At 44.7% G+C, this 15,695-nt stretch overlaps 1 protein-coding gene across 2 annotated transcripts in view; it reads left to right on the top strand.

Moving 5' to 3' along the window:
- SCFD2 (sec1 family domain containing 2) overlaps nucleotides 1-15,695 on the top strand; it is a 395,614-nt gene that overhangs the window by 337,962 nt on the left and 41,957 nt on the right. For both annotated transcript variants that reach the window (XM_061420162.1, XM_061420163.1), the window contains exon 6: nucleotides 11,103-11,248. In XM_061420162.1, coding sequence (XP_061276146.1) covers nucleotides 11,103-11,248 — 146 coding nt within the window. The remainder of the gene's footprint in view (nucleotides 1-11,102; nucleotides 11,249-15,695) is intronic.

The raw sequence follows: 15,695 nt of genomic DNA, 5'->3' as shown, positions 1-15,695 counted from the left end.
TTCACCCCTCCCCTTACCCAGCCTTTTGGGGAAAGAGCTCTGAACCCAGGGCCCCCTTGCTCACCCTCCCTGACATGTGATGGACATAGAGTGACTGTGAAAACAGCTGTGGGCTTAAGAAAGTCCCTGCCCAGAAGCAAGTGAAAGCCTAGAACGCTAAGCCTTTGTGATAGTTCATTTTTGTCGACAGAGTTGAAATCACTTGGTAGACATGCAGTTCGTCTGAGCCACCTCCATCAGAGGCTGGAGTTGGTGGGTGATAGCCCACCTGAGACCGGACTGGGGTTGGAACGGGTAAAAGTGTCCAGAAACCCACAGACAGCAGCCTGCAGCCTGCTCCACCCAAACAGGAAGCCTGGCTCTGTACTCAGGGTTAGGGAGGCAGGGAGAACAGCTGCCCACCACCCCCCAACCCCCCGGACCTGAACTCTGAGTGGCAGGAGGCAGGCCTCGGGCTGTACGCTTTCCAGAGTTCTCTGCATTTGCTTCTGGGGCCCACCCTCAAGGCTCCTTCTGCCCCCAGAAGAGACAAGAGCAATGGTGGTGTTTCTCCCCTTCCCCTCCAGGCCAGGGGCCACTGGCAAGCCTCCCTGGACTGTGTCCCATCTCTGCATCAGGAACTGCTGACCCACAATTAAGCCACGCTGCCTCCGAAAGAAAATACAGAAAAGTGATAGATAAGAGGCCTCATTTAATGGGAGCTTAAATTTCAGGCATAGCGATGCTGGCTCGGTTCAATGGAGATTTACAACAACAGGTGCAGGGGAACCTTAGATTGAGGCTGAGAGTGATTTTTGTGTGTGTTGGGGGAAGGGTGAGGTGGGGTCTCATTTGATCTGGCTGCTACTTAGAAGAAAAATAAACTCCATTTGCTCTTCCATTCTTTTAAGAAACAAAAGGGATGAAAGAAACCTTAGGCCAATAAGCTTCCCTTTCATTCTTTCCTTTTTCTCAGATCAGAAAATGATCCCGTATCATTAACCACCTAGCCTTTCCCAAAAATATAAATAGAGAGACACTACTTTCCCTCCATACTTATAAGTCTCACGATAACAAGCGCAGTGATCTCCAGAAACATAGTAGAAAAGAAAAGACTTAGATTTTGTTTTAAAGCTCCTCTAAATGACAGTGAGAACAAGAGGCTGGGGAGGGCCAGACAGTCATTTGACAGGCTTTGAAATGTGCCATGATTTGGACTTTTGATTTCATCCTTTTCTACATGCGATTAGCTATAGCACAGGTTTGTGTAATCAGCAGACAAACCAAAGCCTGAGGAATTTACTCACTGGGACTTAGGTAAGAAAGCCTTGCCCAGTGACATGTCATAGCCAGAAGCGACACTATATTACTCCCACCTTCTAAATTTTATTGAAATTTTAGAATAAAGTACAACCTTATCTCTTAAGAATCCTTTGTGGGCAATGGACCTTTGGTACTGTTTGTAAAACCAGGAGCAAGACTGGGCCTGGAATAAGATTCAGGATGGAGCAGAAAGTGTGCACCTTGATGGGGTCCTTCACATCTGCCTTCTTCTGCTCCTCTGGGAAGCCTTCCAAGAGGTCTCCTTTTTTTTTTTTTTTTTTTTTGGCCATGTGGCATGAGGATCTTAGTTCCCCAACCAGGGATGGAACCCGTACCCCCTGCAGTGGAGGTACAAAGTCTTACCCACTGGACAGCCAGGGAAGTCCCCAGCTGGTTTTCTTGGGGGAGCTCTAGGCCTCTGCTGCAGCTGTGTCAGGTGGAACCACCCCACGCCCTACACACACATCTCTGCATGGGAAAACAGGGAGGGACGGAGCGCAGGAGGTGAAGAGGAACAGGGCTGGTAGCAGGTGGTGACGCCTCAGGCTCACCTTCTGCAGGACAGGTGGGATCAGCCTCCGCAGGTCTCAGAAGGAGCCTCTAGGCTTCCTTTTCCCTCTCTCTGAAATGCCCAACTGCCTCATTGGTTCTGAAACTGTGCCCTGGGGGAATACTATTCATGGATAAAATCAAACGATGGCACGCTTTACTCAATTCAGAGAAAAATACAGTAAGCACATCAGATTTCCCCCAACATAAATTTGTATCTATCCTGTGTTTCCTTCCCTTTGTTGTTACGTCAGCTTTGGTAGCACCCAAAAATGAACAGACGAAAAGCGAGCAAATGTTAACAGAAGAACTGCCAGCTGTGCTCAGCGCACGGCTGTGCTCAGGGGTTGCCTTTATGTGCATGTAGCACAGCCTTCAGTGCTTCCCTGGTGGCTCAGTTGGTAAAGAATCTGCCTGCAGTGCGGGAGACCTGGGTTCGATCCCTGGGTTGGGAAGATCCCCTGGAGGAGGGCATGGCAACCCCCTCCAGTATTCTTGCCTGGAGAATCCCATGGACAGAGGAGCCTGGCGGGCTGCAGTCCATGGGTCGCAAAGAGTCAGATGGGACTGAGCGACTAAAGCACAGCTCAGCACAGCCTTGCTTTCTCCTAGTTTAGAAAACAAGATCAACAGCAGTCATTGTCACAGGGGTCTCTGAGGCTCGCAGGTGCTCTGCCACCTGACAGCTTGTGAAAACAACCAGAGGCAGATTATCTCTCAAGTTGGCTCCAAGAGGCCAGCACTCCATGTTGAGCTAGTCAGAACCATCAGAAATGTCAGCATGCTTTGAAAGGGGACTTAGGGTGTCAGTGGCAAGTTAGTAAATCAGTAGAATTAACTCAACAGAATAAAAACAATCAGCCTATTAGGAAGCACTCAGCATGCGATGGGGGTTTGAGACCGTATCCGTGATTACTGTTAGCAGCCTCTGTGCCAGCCTGCTTGGGACTGGGCAGGTTTATGAGTGCAGGTTTCAGTGGTTATGTGGGCATCTCCACTGGTGGCAGGTTTTGTTCCTGGAAAGGGGGCCCAAAGTTGAAATGATATGAGAGAAATCTGATTTTTCCAATGGTAATAGCCCCAATAATAGGAGATTGGGTAACTGATCAAAAACCAGTGTCTATCTTTTGAAAGAAATAGCCTCAAACATGGTATTTTACTTTCTCTGAATGCTGAACATCCCTTTGTCTACGGTGATTCGGATTAATAGGATAATACAATAACTGATATATGAAGTTGTACTATTTAATATGATGTAGTTTCACCAGAGTTTTTACACTTCATCCTTGATTAATCACATGAAATCTTAGGATAAAGAAACTCTGTGGGTATAGTTTCGGTAGTCAAAAAAGCTGCTTTGGAGAGGTTTTTTCAGCAGTGTCTCGGAGGGAATGTTTTGAAATACCTGAGGCTGTCTCCTTATTTGTGCAGTGATCTAGGATTGTCTGTCTTGCTGCCTCCTGGGTTCTTCCTGAAGCGGCACAGATGTCAGGATCCCGAGGCTGCTTGTCTCTGTGTCTCCATTCTGCTCCCTGGGCCTCACTGACAGCTTGACCTTGTTCCTTGCCTTCATTAAAGGTGCAAGTTCCAAAGCATATTCCTAACAATGTCCCTTCTTTCAGATCCCCCCAGCACAGATTTTCTCACAAGAAGCCTCAGACCTTGGGCTAGAATTCTGGGCAGTGACATTCTCTCTTGATTGTACAAGCCTTTCCACATCCACCACACATCTCAAACCTGCCTAATAATAATGCATTTCAGCTGTCATTTCTTCCTTTCTCCAACTGTTATAAAAAAGCCGAATTTGCTGGAGGCTTCAAGCGCACGGCGGTCTGGATCTCCCTGGATGTGATAGTCGAGTGCTTGTTGTAATGTGCCAGGCGTGATGCCTCGCCAGCGATGCACTCGAAAATGTCGTTGACAAAGGAGTTCATGATTCCCATGGCCTTGGACGAGATGCCGGTGTCAGTACTCTTGCCTGGAAAATCCCATGGACGGAGGGCCTGGTGGGCTGTAGTCCATGGGGTCGCTAAGAGTTGGACATGACTGAGCGACTTCACTTTCACTTTCACTTAAGAAAGTAGTGTGACTGGTTTTTTGTTTCATTATAGTTTTTAAGATTGTGTCCAACTCTTTGCAACCCCGTGGACTGTAGCCTGCAAGGCTCTTCTGTCCATGGAATTTTCCAGGCAAGGATTACTGGAGTGGGTTGCCATTTCCTACTCCAGGGGATCTTCCCAACCCAGGGATTGAACCCACATCTCTTGTGTCTCCTGCATTGCTAAGCAGATTCTCTACCACTGCACCACCTGGGAAGCCCAAGATGGTAGGGGATACATTTAAAAGATTATATGATATATATGCGATAAAGCATACTTACATAAGAAACACTCATGAACCCATCACCCCCTCCCAAAGGGTTGCTTACCCACCCACCCCCTCCCCTAGGGGTAACCACTTTCTGAAGCTTGTATTTATCATTTTCTTTCCTTTTAAAACAGTTTTATCTCGTATGCACGAATACCCAAACCATGTAAGTTTAGTTTTGCTTGCTAAAGAGACAAAATGAATTTATGCGGCCAATTGAGGTTATTCTTCTAAAGTAGCCTTCCTGGGACATGATCCACTTATGCGTGGAGGCTGCACTTGCTCAAACCCATCTGGGAGCCCTTTGTTTGAAATTTTCTGCAGAGACATTTTTATCAGCTCCTCAAGAATCATTGCTGTCGCGTTATGGCATGTTTGGTCTGATTAAGCTTTTTCCCATCACCTATTTTGCTCATTCATTTATTTGAATGAGAAATATTTCATGAGTTCTTCTATGAACAAAGACTCTGTGTTGGAGACCAGTGGAGAACCAGGTAAAGCCCTGGCTTCCCTGGAGCTTGTCCTCACTCCTCCCCTACTGCCCTCCTCTGTCATTTGAACAATAACTAGAGGCCTCAGGCTAGGAGACTCCAGGACCCTGAGCAGGATCCAGTACACCACGGGGCCATGGGATCAGTGTGGGCTAAGAGCCTGAGGGGAGATCTGAAGGGACTTCTGAAAGTGATCCAGTCTCCGTGAGCCGTCTCCAGCCCGTTGTGGCCTCATCTGAGTATTTCTGACCCTGATTTTCTTAGTTAGGTCAGGCACACTAATACTTTCGTCCAAGCATGTTTATGTCGGCACCTGCTGAGGAGCCCCTGCCGTGTGGTGTAGATCAAGAATCCTACAAGGAAAGAAATCAGCCCAGTAAGATCTAAAGGCTTAAAACCCAGATTTTGGCTGTTTTATGTTAGAAGAACTTAAAAGCCACCCTAGATCATTATATAAATATTAGATTGATGACATAAATACATTGCCTGTGTAATATAAATATGAGACCTTAGAAATATGTATGTATATATATGTTTCATTTACTGTATATGCAATATAATATAAATTCAATGAATATAAATAATATGTACATCTAATTCATGTGTTCTCAACCAGCCTCCACATGACCCATTCACCCAAATAACTTACATCCTGCAATCCATCTGTGAAACAAACAGAACGACTCACGCAGAACTGTGACCCCTGCAGAGCTCGAAGCAGCCTGCCTGTGCCTGGCATCTCCGCTCTTCCTGGTTTAGGCGTGTGGTTCCCAGGAGCCAGTTGCGTTTGTTCCCAAACCTGCCTTTGCTAATTGTACTTTTTATTAAGTTGCAAACTCTAATTAAATGTCCTCTGAGGAAATATGAATTCAAAAAAACTTGTTTCAATGAAAACCAAATTGAATGCTTTCGAAAAGCATTTAAAGATGAGTCATTTTAAACATGCTTTTGAATTAGGTCTGAACTAGGTGATTGTGAAAGATTGAAGGAAAAAGCAAGATTAAAATCTAGAAGAATTCTGCTTTCAGATTGTGCTTCAGGTGTCTTCAACTTCTTGTTCCATTTTTAATGGACTAAAATTAGAAATTATACCTGGTATGTAATGGTTTAAAAGAAGAAAAAAGAACTCTAATCAGTAGACAGTACTCAAAGAAAAGACCTTGGCCTTTTCTTGAAAGATTAGTGAATAAATAGACACTTAACATTTTTTTAAATTTATCTGTAATTGAAGGATAATTGTTTTAAAATGTTGTGTTGGTTTGTGCTATACAACGTGAATCAGCCATAAGTATACATATGTCCCCTCCCTCTGAACCTCTGTCCCTCCCCTCTAGGTTGTCACAGAGCCCAGGTTGAGCTCCTTGCATGCACAGCAAATTTCCACTGAATATCTGTTTGACGTATGGTAACGTGTGTATTTCAGCGCTCCTGTCTCAATCCGACCCACCCTCCCCTTCTCCCACTGCGCTCACAAGTCTGTTCTCTTTTGTCTGTGTTGCCACTGCTGCCCTGCAAATAGGTTCATAGTTTATGTTTTAATTTTAAACAAAACTATACATACACACAAATACACATATATGTCTATGTGTATACATACATGTGTGTATGCATGGAAGAGAGATCAATTTTTCATGATCCCTCCCCTGTGTTAAATGACTCCTAACACCTACTGGTCCCAAGCACATTTGAAAAGGAGGGCTTCTACTGTAAATATTACCAGGACTGCCCTACACAGGAGTGGTTTTACACAGTCAGTCTCCCTAAGAGATTTCAGATGTGACACCACTCGCTAAGGTTTATTTGGGTTTTTTATTATGTTTTGTTTTATTTTCATTTACCAACCTTTTATTGAGAGCCATGAAAAAATGACTCCATCTTTAAAACAATGGTTTGAAAAGAGAGAAAAGGCAACGTCAGACAGCCGGATGGATGAGGAAGGTCATGACCTCCCAGCGCTCTGTCCTTTCTGGCCATCTTGCCCTCCCAAGCCAACCCTTTCTCTAACTTCCTGGGGATCCCACAGAGGTGGGTCCCCTGCTGCCAAGGGTTTGCTGAGAGGCAGGAGGGCGGGATGCAAATTGGAAAAATGGGCCTGACGTTCTCAATCTTGGGCTGGAAGAAGGATGAGGAGGCCATCTTTGGATAATTTGGGTACAAATAAGAAAACAGCCTCTTGACCAGGCTCCAGTGATACTCTTTGACCCTAGCTTTTCCTAGTCGGATGTGAGGGAACTTTACAGCTGTGAAGAGAGTAATATCTCTAAATAGGGAGGCATTTCAAGTCCTATTCCAACCGTGCTCCCCAGCTTATTCAACCACACAGGTTCCGTGTGTGTGTGTGTGTGTGTGTGTGTGTGTGTGTGTTGGAAGACCTTAGGTGAGGTGAAAGTGAAGGCTCTCAGTCATGTCCGACTCTTTGCAACCCTGTGGACTGTAGCCCACCAGGCTCCTCCATCCATGGGATTCTCCAGGCAAGAATACTGGAGTGGATTGTCATTTCCTTCTCCAGGGGAATCTTCCCGACCCAGGGATCGAACCCAGGTCTCCCGCATTGCAGGTAGACTCTTTAACCTCTGAGCCACTAGGGAAGCTCCTTAGGTGAGGTGCTACATCTCTAATCCAAACTGAAGCTTTGGATAAGGCAGCCTCCTGTTGCAAAATGCTTTATTTTCCTGAATACCTAAGAAATAAAACCCAAAGTCTGGAAGCCAGGCTCTTTTGAAAAAAGTTCCCCATGCCCCAGAAAGTTTAAAATCTGCTCCATGCAAGAACCAAACAGAAGGAGTAGGCAGACTGGAGAGAGGGGTTCAGCTTCATTTCAGCCCTCCCAAAAGGATCGCTCAGCTACTCAGCTTGCTGTCCACTTTAACCTTGTTGTTGCCTGAACTGTGGGTCCCTGTAGCACTCACAGCCATGGAAACTGCTCTCCTCTCTCTGCCCGAGGAAAGCCACTTCAGTAAGTGGAGACGGGTGAGAGGGGCCTGGCGAGGGCAGACATGGACACGGGAGCCCTATTTGGTTGCTTGGAGAAGTAACTGGACCCCTGCCTGAGATCGCCAAGCCCTCCAGAGAAAGGAATTGCAGGAGCATGAGTCATACCCCATTTTAGACAAACTCAAGGGTGCCCTGGGGGTTGGGGGCCTCCCTTATCAAGAAGCAGGCAACTGAAGTACACAGATTGTGCTTGGCCAAAGCCTAGGATCAGCTTCTGCTTTATTATCTATTAAACTAAGTGGATTAAATGAGAATTGACTGGAATTGTACACTTAGCGTTCCCTTACAAAACACCGTTATCTCATAAGCTGGCTTAATGGAACAGGCTGTCAGGGGCTTCTAAGAAGTAACTGAATATAGCGCCTTACAGGACAGAGATCCGATGGAGGGTGTGCAGCAGCCCTGGGAGATCCCAAGATCCCACACCTTGTGTGGATGCAGAAGACAGGCCAGGGTGTACCTGCAAACCACACTGTTAGCATCTACCCCCAGGGATGGGCCCAAGTCTTCCCAAGAAAGGCATCTGCCACTCACTCCATTTTAAAAGCACTTCTAATGCTGGGAAAGATTGAGGGCAGGAGGAGAAGGGGACCACAGAGGATGAGATGGTTGGATGGCATCACCGACTCAATGGACATGAGTTTGAGCAAGCTCCCAGAGATGGTGAAGGACAGGGAAGCCTGGCGTGCTGCAGTCCTTGGGGTTACAAAAGACACAACTGGGTGGCTGAATAACAAAAAGTGCTTTACTAACCTTTTATGTATGTGGCCTCCAGCACATATGAAGACAGTAGAGTGGAGTGGTTAATACAACTGTCTTGGGAGTTAGACCACAGGCTTTGCATCATAGCTTTACTGCTTTCATTGAGTGACCACGTGTTACTTCTCATGGCTCAGTTTCCCCATCTGCAAAATGGGAGTAATAATAGTAGTACTTCATTGGGTTTCTGGGGAGATTAAATGAGCTGATATCTATAAACTCCTTAGAATAGCGCCTGATGTAAGTGGTTATTTAGGTGAGCTTTAAGTGATTATAGCTTTTACACAGAAAAAGAATTCATCCCATTTCATAACTTTTGCACCCACATCTCCTTTAACTATTATTAGTTGCAGCATGAGTGTTGAATGAGCTGCATTCACAGAGGAGATATTCTGAAAGGCAGGAGGCAGTGTACATGGAGGAGGTCAGGCCTGTGATCAGAGGAACATTTTGCTGGAGATGGTGATGTGCTTTTGCACATCATTTGTCTCCTTTGATCCACATTTCTCGTGTGTGTGTTTGTGTGAATGACTTTTCATTATAGGGTTTGGGTAACTGAATGTAAACCCTGCTTTTGGTGAAGATTGATAAAGTTATGAAAATGCTCAGAGATGATAAAAATGAGACCCCTTTGGCCTGGTGTCCCAGAAGCATATCCATTGTAGAGCACTTGCTTTGAGGATAATAGACACATCAGAACGAGATGATGGTTTGGAAGAAGTTGCCGTTGTGCAGTTGATTTGAACAGTGGACAATATTAACTGTTTTTCAGGGAAATTTTAGTTTATTTGTAAATTTAGGACTTTTTTCCCAACAATTTCTTTGACAGTTTTATTTTTCTGTTGGGTTTCTTTGAGTTCAGTTTACTTGTAAACATTTCTATCAACAACCTGCTCCACAGTCAACCTGCCTCTTTGGAATTACACAGCCTTTGCTTAATCTAATTCTAATGTATAATCCACAACTTCCACATGTACTTTATTATTTTCAGTACTCTACAATCCAGGATATGGTTTTATCCCTCTCAGCCTAATGGAAGAACATTATCGTCCTCATTTTTCAAAAAAATTGAAAGAGACCAAATGAAAAATTATATAAACTGTTGTTGTTCTTGATGTTTAGTCACTAAGTCATGTCCAACTCTTTTGTGACCCCAGGGACTGTAGCCCACCAGGCTCTTCAGTCCTTGGGATTTCCCAGGCAAGAATACTGGAGTGGGTTGCCATTTCCTACTCCAGGGAATCTTCCCGATCCAGGAATCGAACCTGTGTCTCTAGCCCCTCCTGCATTGGTGGGCAGATTCTTTACCACCGCACTATCTGGGAAGGTCTAGGCTGCCTGTGTTCAGATCACCCTGGAAGCTCTGGTTTCCTGAGATAAGGGTTTGAGTGCAAGCACTATATTTGAGAAGATGTCCCAGGCAGTGTGGTCAGGAAGTAGGGAAGTGAGACAGGGGAGGAAAGAAAGCTCAGTAGTGAAGGCATTCACGAGTGAGTTACTGCTGTGGGCAACTGGGACTCAGCCCTACCACCCCCTCCCCGTCAGGCTATGGAGACCACAATTCAGAATCGTTCCACCTGTCCCCAGCTGTTACTATTCCCCCAACAACAATTGTGGTGTTGTTTCTGAGTGCTGACTTCCATGCTTCTAACCAGAAGAAGCCCTCAGACAGGAAGAGAGACACAGAAACAGACAGATAAAGAGAAAGACGTGCAGGTACTTGAGGAAGGACACAGAGGCCACAAGATCTGCTCTCCAGACCTACACACGACCCGCAGTGACTGAGCCAGCGTGGGCCGAGCATTGTCAGCGTGCTAGCGGGAGTGCTCCTTAACCTCTCTGGATCTCAGCTCTCTTATCCTCAAAATAGGAGAAAGAATAGCTCCTGCCTCATAAGGGTGATATGGGGATTGATGAATTCTTATAACTGCAGTATTTCAACACTCAAAAATTCTCATCTCAAGTCTTTCTCTATTTTTTGAACTTCTAACTTACCGTAATCATTCCTCTTCTGAATAGGCTTCTAACAAGATAGAAGATAAATCCATCTATTATAAGTTTCAAAAGGAAATAGAACCATTTCCGAGAACAGTCTCCATATAAGGCCCCCTTTGTGTTTGATCAGCTTTGAATGGTTGCCTTTTCAAATACGCTGTATGCTTTGTTAGCACATTAGATGCCCAGCCCAGCAAGTTCTGTTATTGGAGCAGCTCTATGAGCTTTCTCGTTCTGGCTGTTCTATTTTATGGAAACCGTTGGTGGGATTCAAGTGTGAGCGGCTCATCACAGTCCTCTGTTGTATTTTCCTCTGTGTCTCCTCCTCTTTTCTCAGAGCTATTTTCTAAGGATAGCAGACCCTAGGGAGCTTTCTTTTTGTGAAACTTCTACAGTCTAGGGGTTGAAGCCAGTGGCTGCAATCCCAGGCAATTCTGAGTTCTAATTCTGTCAAAGGCATTTATACTCAGTGTGTTTCGTTGCTCAGGGATGATTGAAACAGCCCAATTGGTGAACAGCCAGGGGGAAATAGGGTTAAAAAAAAAAAAGAGGAACTCAGCAATGTTACATGGAGCTCAGCCTGTCATGATTAAAACTCAGTTTAAAGATTTGTTCACTCGAGAAAATATCTCTGGACTGTTTCAGGCTGTGACTCTTCAATTAACCTGACATTTCACAAATCCAAAAGTGCTGTGGATGAACTCTTCACTTTGCTTCGGGATATTGCTGGAGCTCGGAACCTCATGAAACAGTTCAAGTCTGTATATGTTCCTGGAAATCATACCCACCAGGCAAGTACATATGTTTTAAAGTAACCAGCTAATCTGTGCTGTGTTTTTAGGATTCAGAGACTAAAAGAAAAGTTTCCATGTTAAGCTGTTTAAAATGAAGGATTTGTTCAAGATCAAACCTAAGGTTCTTCTAGTCCAGAGTTCTGGATTCCCCTGAATCTGAAAGCTTCCTGATTTATTTGTACCAAGGCTTAATGCAGTGAGATGAACAATGGACTGGGGGTCAGCTCTGCTTTGTCAGTGGCCCAGACCTGTCCTGTCACCTTAGGCAAGTCCGTAAGTGCTAGATGAGGGGCTGGCTTTAGACAGTGCCCAGGTTTCTGGATCTAAGAATAAGAGAATTACTGAATAATATTATGCAAAGAAAATAAAAGTTGATGACAGCAAAAACAGTTGTTATTTAAAATGCCCCCATCACTTTATGGGCTTCCCTTGTGGTTCAGCTGTTAAGGAATCTGCGTGCAATGCGGGAGACCTGGGTTCGATCTCTGGGTTGGGAAGATCCCCTGAAGAAGGGAAAGGATACCCACTCCAGTATTCTGGCCTGGAGAATTCCATGGACTGTATAGTCCATGGGGTCACAAAGAGTCAGACACGACTGAGCGACTTTCGCTTTCACCACTTTATAAGGAGAGTGGGAGAACCTTACAAGGATGTTTTGAACAGGGAGTTGGAAAATGGTAAGAAAATCCAAGATGAATGGGGTAATTACTGTACCACAACTTGATGCAAAAGGGAAGAGTGGTGTCATAGAGTGAAGCACAGAAAGACCCAATGGGAAGATAAAGGGTAAAGAAAGGCTAGAGCCATCGAGGCTGGGTAGTCTCTGTTAGACAAGGAGGAAAGCGATCAGGTTGCTGGTGGCCAAAGATGAGCTTTCAAGGAAGAATAGATGTTTCTGACAGAAAAGCTCATTAGGTTTTGGTGTGGAGTGGATGAAGGAATCTTCTCTCCCATCTTCCTAGGAAATATTCCACAGAATTCACTCTATTTGCTAAGGCTTTCTTGGAGAGTTGAATGTGCTGTTAGTGGGGACTATGATCCAGTGAGGGGTTCAGCTTCAGGGTGCTGACTCTCCAAGGTAGGCATGTAGACAGGAGGTAAGGTTACCCACGATCACCTAGCGACATGCAGGTTCTTCCTCCCATTTATTCAGATAGTAGCTGATACTTGAAGAGTCCCCTGCATTTGGTTTCCCTTTGATCCTCATGCAAGTAAGCCAGAGAGGTATTATTATCAGAGACCTAGGAAGGCCGCAGTGACTTGCCACAGGCACACAGGTGGCCAAGACCTGACCATGTGTTTGCTGCCAACACAAAACTTCCAGTCACTGCACCATGGTTCTCATGGAGGTTCTAGAAATACTAACTGATGGTGCTGTGGGTACCTGAAGTCACCCACCAAGACACCAAAGACCTTAGAAACTGGCACTCAACTTAGTAATGTAAGTTCCCATCCTTTGTTCAATGATCTAAAAAAATACTGATAAAATCACTCAGATAATTGATCAGCTGTAGTTTTGTCATTTAAAAAATTACCAGTCTTAAATATGGCAGTGTAGACTGGTTCTACAAGATGTGATTGAACTGAAGATGCATGATGAAATTTAGACCAAAGACTGTTGAGAGGCAAGTGGCTGCTGTCATTAACAAAGGGAAAGTAACCACTAAATTACTAAGGTCTTTTCAGTTTCTTTTTTTTGATCATCATGGTTGGCTGATTTGGCCAACTTCACATAAATATGTTATCTATAAATCTTGAGCATGACAAAGACAATGATCAGTTTCCTAGACTTTACCTCCCTGCCACCAACTCGGTCATTTCTCCAGACCTCAGAACCCTGTCTGAGCAGCCTTTGCCTTTGGAAAATGAACTCTCCCTTGTTGCATACACTTCCTGTATAGTGAGTCAGTAATATTATCAACTCATTCAACAAAACCCCTAAAGGTCCGTGAGTGGAAGTGGGGCAAGGCAGAGAGTATATGTGTATCTTGAGGGGATTTAATAATATTAATCCAGACACCAAGTGAAATGCTATACAACCAAAAAGTGAGATCTCTACATACTCAGCAAGGACTGTATTTGGATCCTTAGGTTCTACTTGGAGAACTCAAACAGTGGTTCGTGGTCTGTTGGGTGAAAAGTGTTGTAGATTATTCTGTAAAGTGTTATCCTAATTTTCTTTTAAAAAACAATAAAATAAAAAGTATGTGGGTATGTATACTTAATAAGTATTTAAAATTTTAGGAAAAGTGTATAATGGTTACTTATGGGGAATAGGAAGGGTCGAATGGACAAGGAGGAACTCTGGCTTCTTGCTTTATATATGTAGAGAAAGAATTTTTGATGGGATTACAGATCATTTTTACCTGTTTGGGTTTTTCAGCGTCTTTTAGAGGTAAGGAAGTACTAAGTCACAGGTGTAAGCCCTGTGAGGACAGGGATTTGATCTGGTGCTGTAGTGGTATCATGCACATAATGGGTGCCTGATAAATGTTTTGGGGTACATCTTGAATGCACTACATATATTTTTATCATATATTGGAAGAGTCATTGGGACAAAAATATATACAGATAGAAAATCACAGGTGTCCAGACTAGAAGCAGAGTCCAGCTCCATCTAGCTTTGAAGATGGACCTTGGCTAGGCAATTTTCTGTCCATCTCTTCTCCCAGTTCGGTCCTCAGCTCTAGGAAAAATTAGTGCTTTCTATCTAGCTCCATGCTGTTTCTACACATCATCTAGTTGGGATGTCCTGGGCTTCCTGGGGCACTCAGAGAAGACATAGACCTGGTCTGACGAGGGGTTCCTGCCTCGGCTCGGCCCAGTGCTGTGTATCTGGGCTCTCTCCCCTGGATCTTGGGGCCCTACTCAGCCCCAGGCTTCCTCCCAGAGTACTTTTCTCCTGCTCTGATGCAAATGAGTTGACTCTTGGAGCCACTCCTCTTTACTCTATTAGCTAGAGGCACTTCTTATTTAACCTTCATCCTTTAACCCTTTAGGTAAATGTTTTGGTCACAGCTCAGATGTAGAAAGCAGACACCACTCTCATCATTTTAAAGAAAATGTGATTTCATATAAGGAATTAAGTACCTATAGTATCTGAAAGAGCTGGAGGAGTGGGATCTAGACCAGGTATGTAGAAATGAGCCCCAAACATCACTACACACCTGGTTCCAAGAGAACCAGTACCTCTGCCACAGCCAGGGGAGTGGGCATGGTGTCCACCACGAGGCTGCTATTGAAGCTCTTGGCTTGAAGAACATGCCAGCAAAGCTGGAGACAGCTTCTGTGTTTTCTCATCCTGGTAAATACAGAGCCCAGCTCAGTGCTTGCCACCTGAGGGTAAAGGGGTAGGTGGATGGATGGATGGATCCTGGACTCTGGGTCTTATTCAGAATGGTATTTCTTACGTTCTTAATTCTAAGTGAGAGGGAGGTTAGCATGTAGGTGAACATCAGCCTTTGGGTTCATAACCCAGCTCTGCTCCTTACTAACTGTGTGACCTTAGGGAAATTACTTTACTTCTCTGAGCTTAGTTCCTCTTAGCCACTATTATTAGCTCCTTCATAAAAGTGCTGTGATGATTAGGTGAGTTGATACATATAAGGCTTTTTAAGACACAAGCCAACACAGACAGTGCTATGTAAGTACTGGCTGTAACAGTTGTGTAAAGGACGAAATAGACCTTCTCTTTGTTCTCTTTTGTAGAGTTTCATTGTTTCCTTTGTTAGGAGATGGGCTACACAGAAAGGAGGTCATTCTCAAGTTGACTTTCCCGTTAGCTGTGGCATATGGTCAGAATTTACTACTCATACCCCTTTGTTTGGAAAAGTCATGTTTGTCTGTAGACTCTGTTAACCAGAAACCTAAGCCCCAGTTTTGCCTTTATGACAATCCTTCTTCTGCTTTCGTTTCTTACTACAAATGTTCCAGTTTAATGGGAGGCTTAACCCTCTTCCTGAATGTCAGCGTTTGATGTGCTGCTGTTCCTCAGATGACTCAGGGCAAGGAGCTTATGAGCCCTTTCAGACAAAATACTGTATGACTCTTGCTTGAGTGGCTTTGGCAAAATTCTCAAAGTGCTGTGCTATGTTGGAGGAAATGTCCCACAGATGGGTACCATCTTCTGTGCCTCTGGCGTGTTGAACAAGAGCCTTTAGAACCTGCAGGGCCCAAGGAGGCTCAATTCATCTTGTGCCTGGTGAAATAGGGCCTCTGAGCAGTCTGTAGGCCCAGTCTCTTCATCAGCAATCCCCAGCCCTGGCCACCAGCTGTCCTTTTCCAAGTGCTAAGCTCTGTTCTTCCTCCTAATTCTATCTACCTAACTCTAGACCTGCTGACATCCTTTTTGAAAGCATCTACATGAAATAGCATAAACCGGGGGCCAGGGAGCTTGACTCTCTCCTGCAGCCTAGCTTCTAACTGCCTGTGTGAATTCAAGCAA

The sequence above is a fragment of the Bos javanicus genome, chromosome 6 (genome assembly GCF_032452875.1).
Source record: "Bos javanicus breed banteng chromosome 6, ARS-OSU_banteng_1.0, whole genome shotgun sequence".
In the NCBI taxonomy this organism is placed as follows: Eukaryota; Metazoa; Chordata; class Mammalia; order Artiodactyla; family Bovidae; genus Bos; species Bos javanicus.
This window is presented reverse-complemented; position numbering and strand designations above follow the sequence as displayed.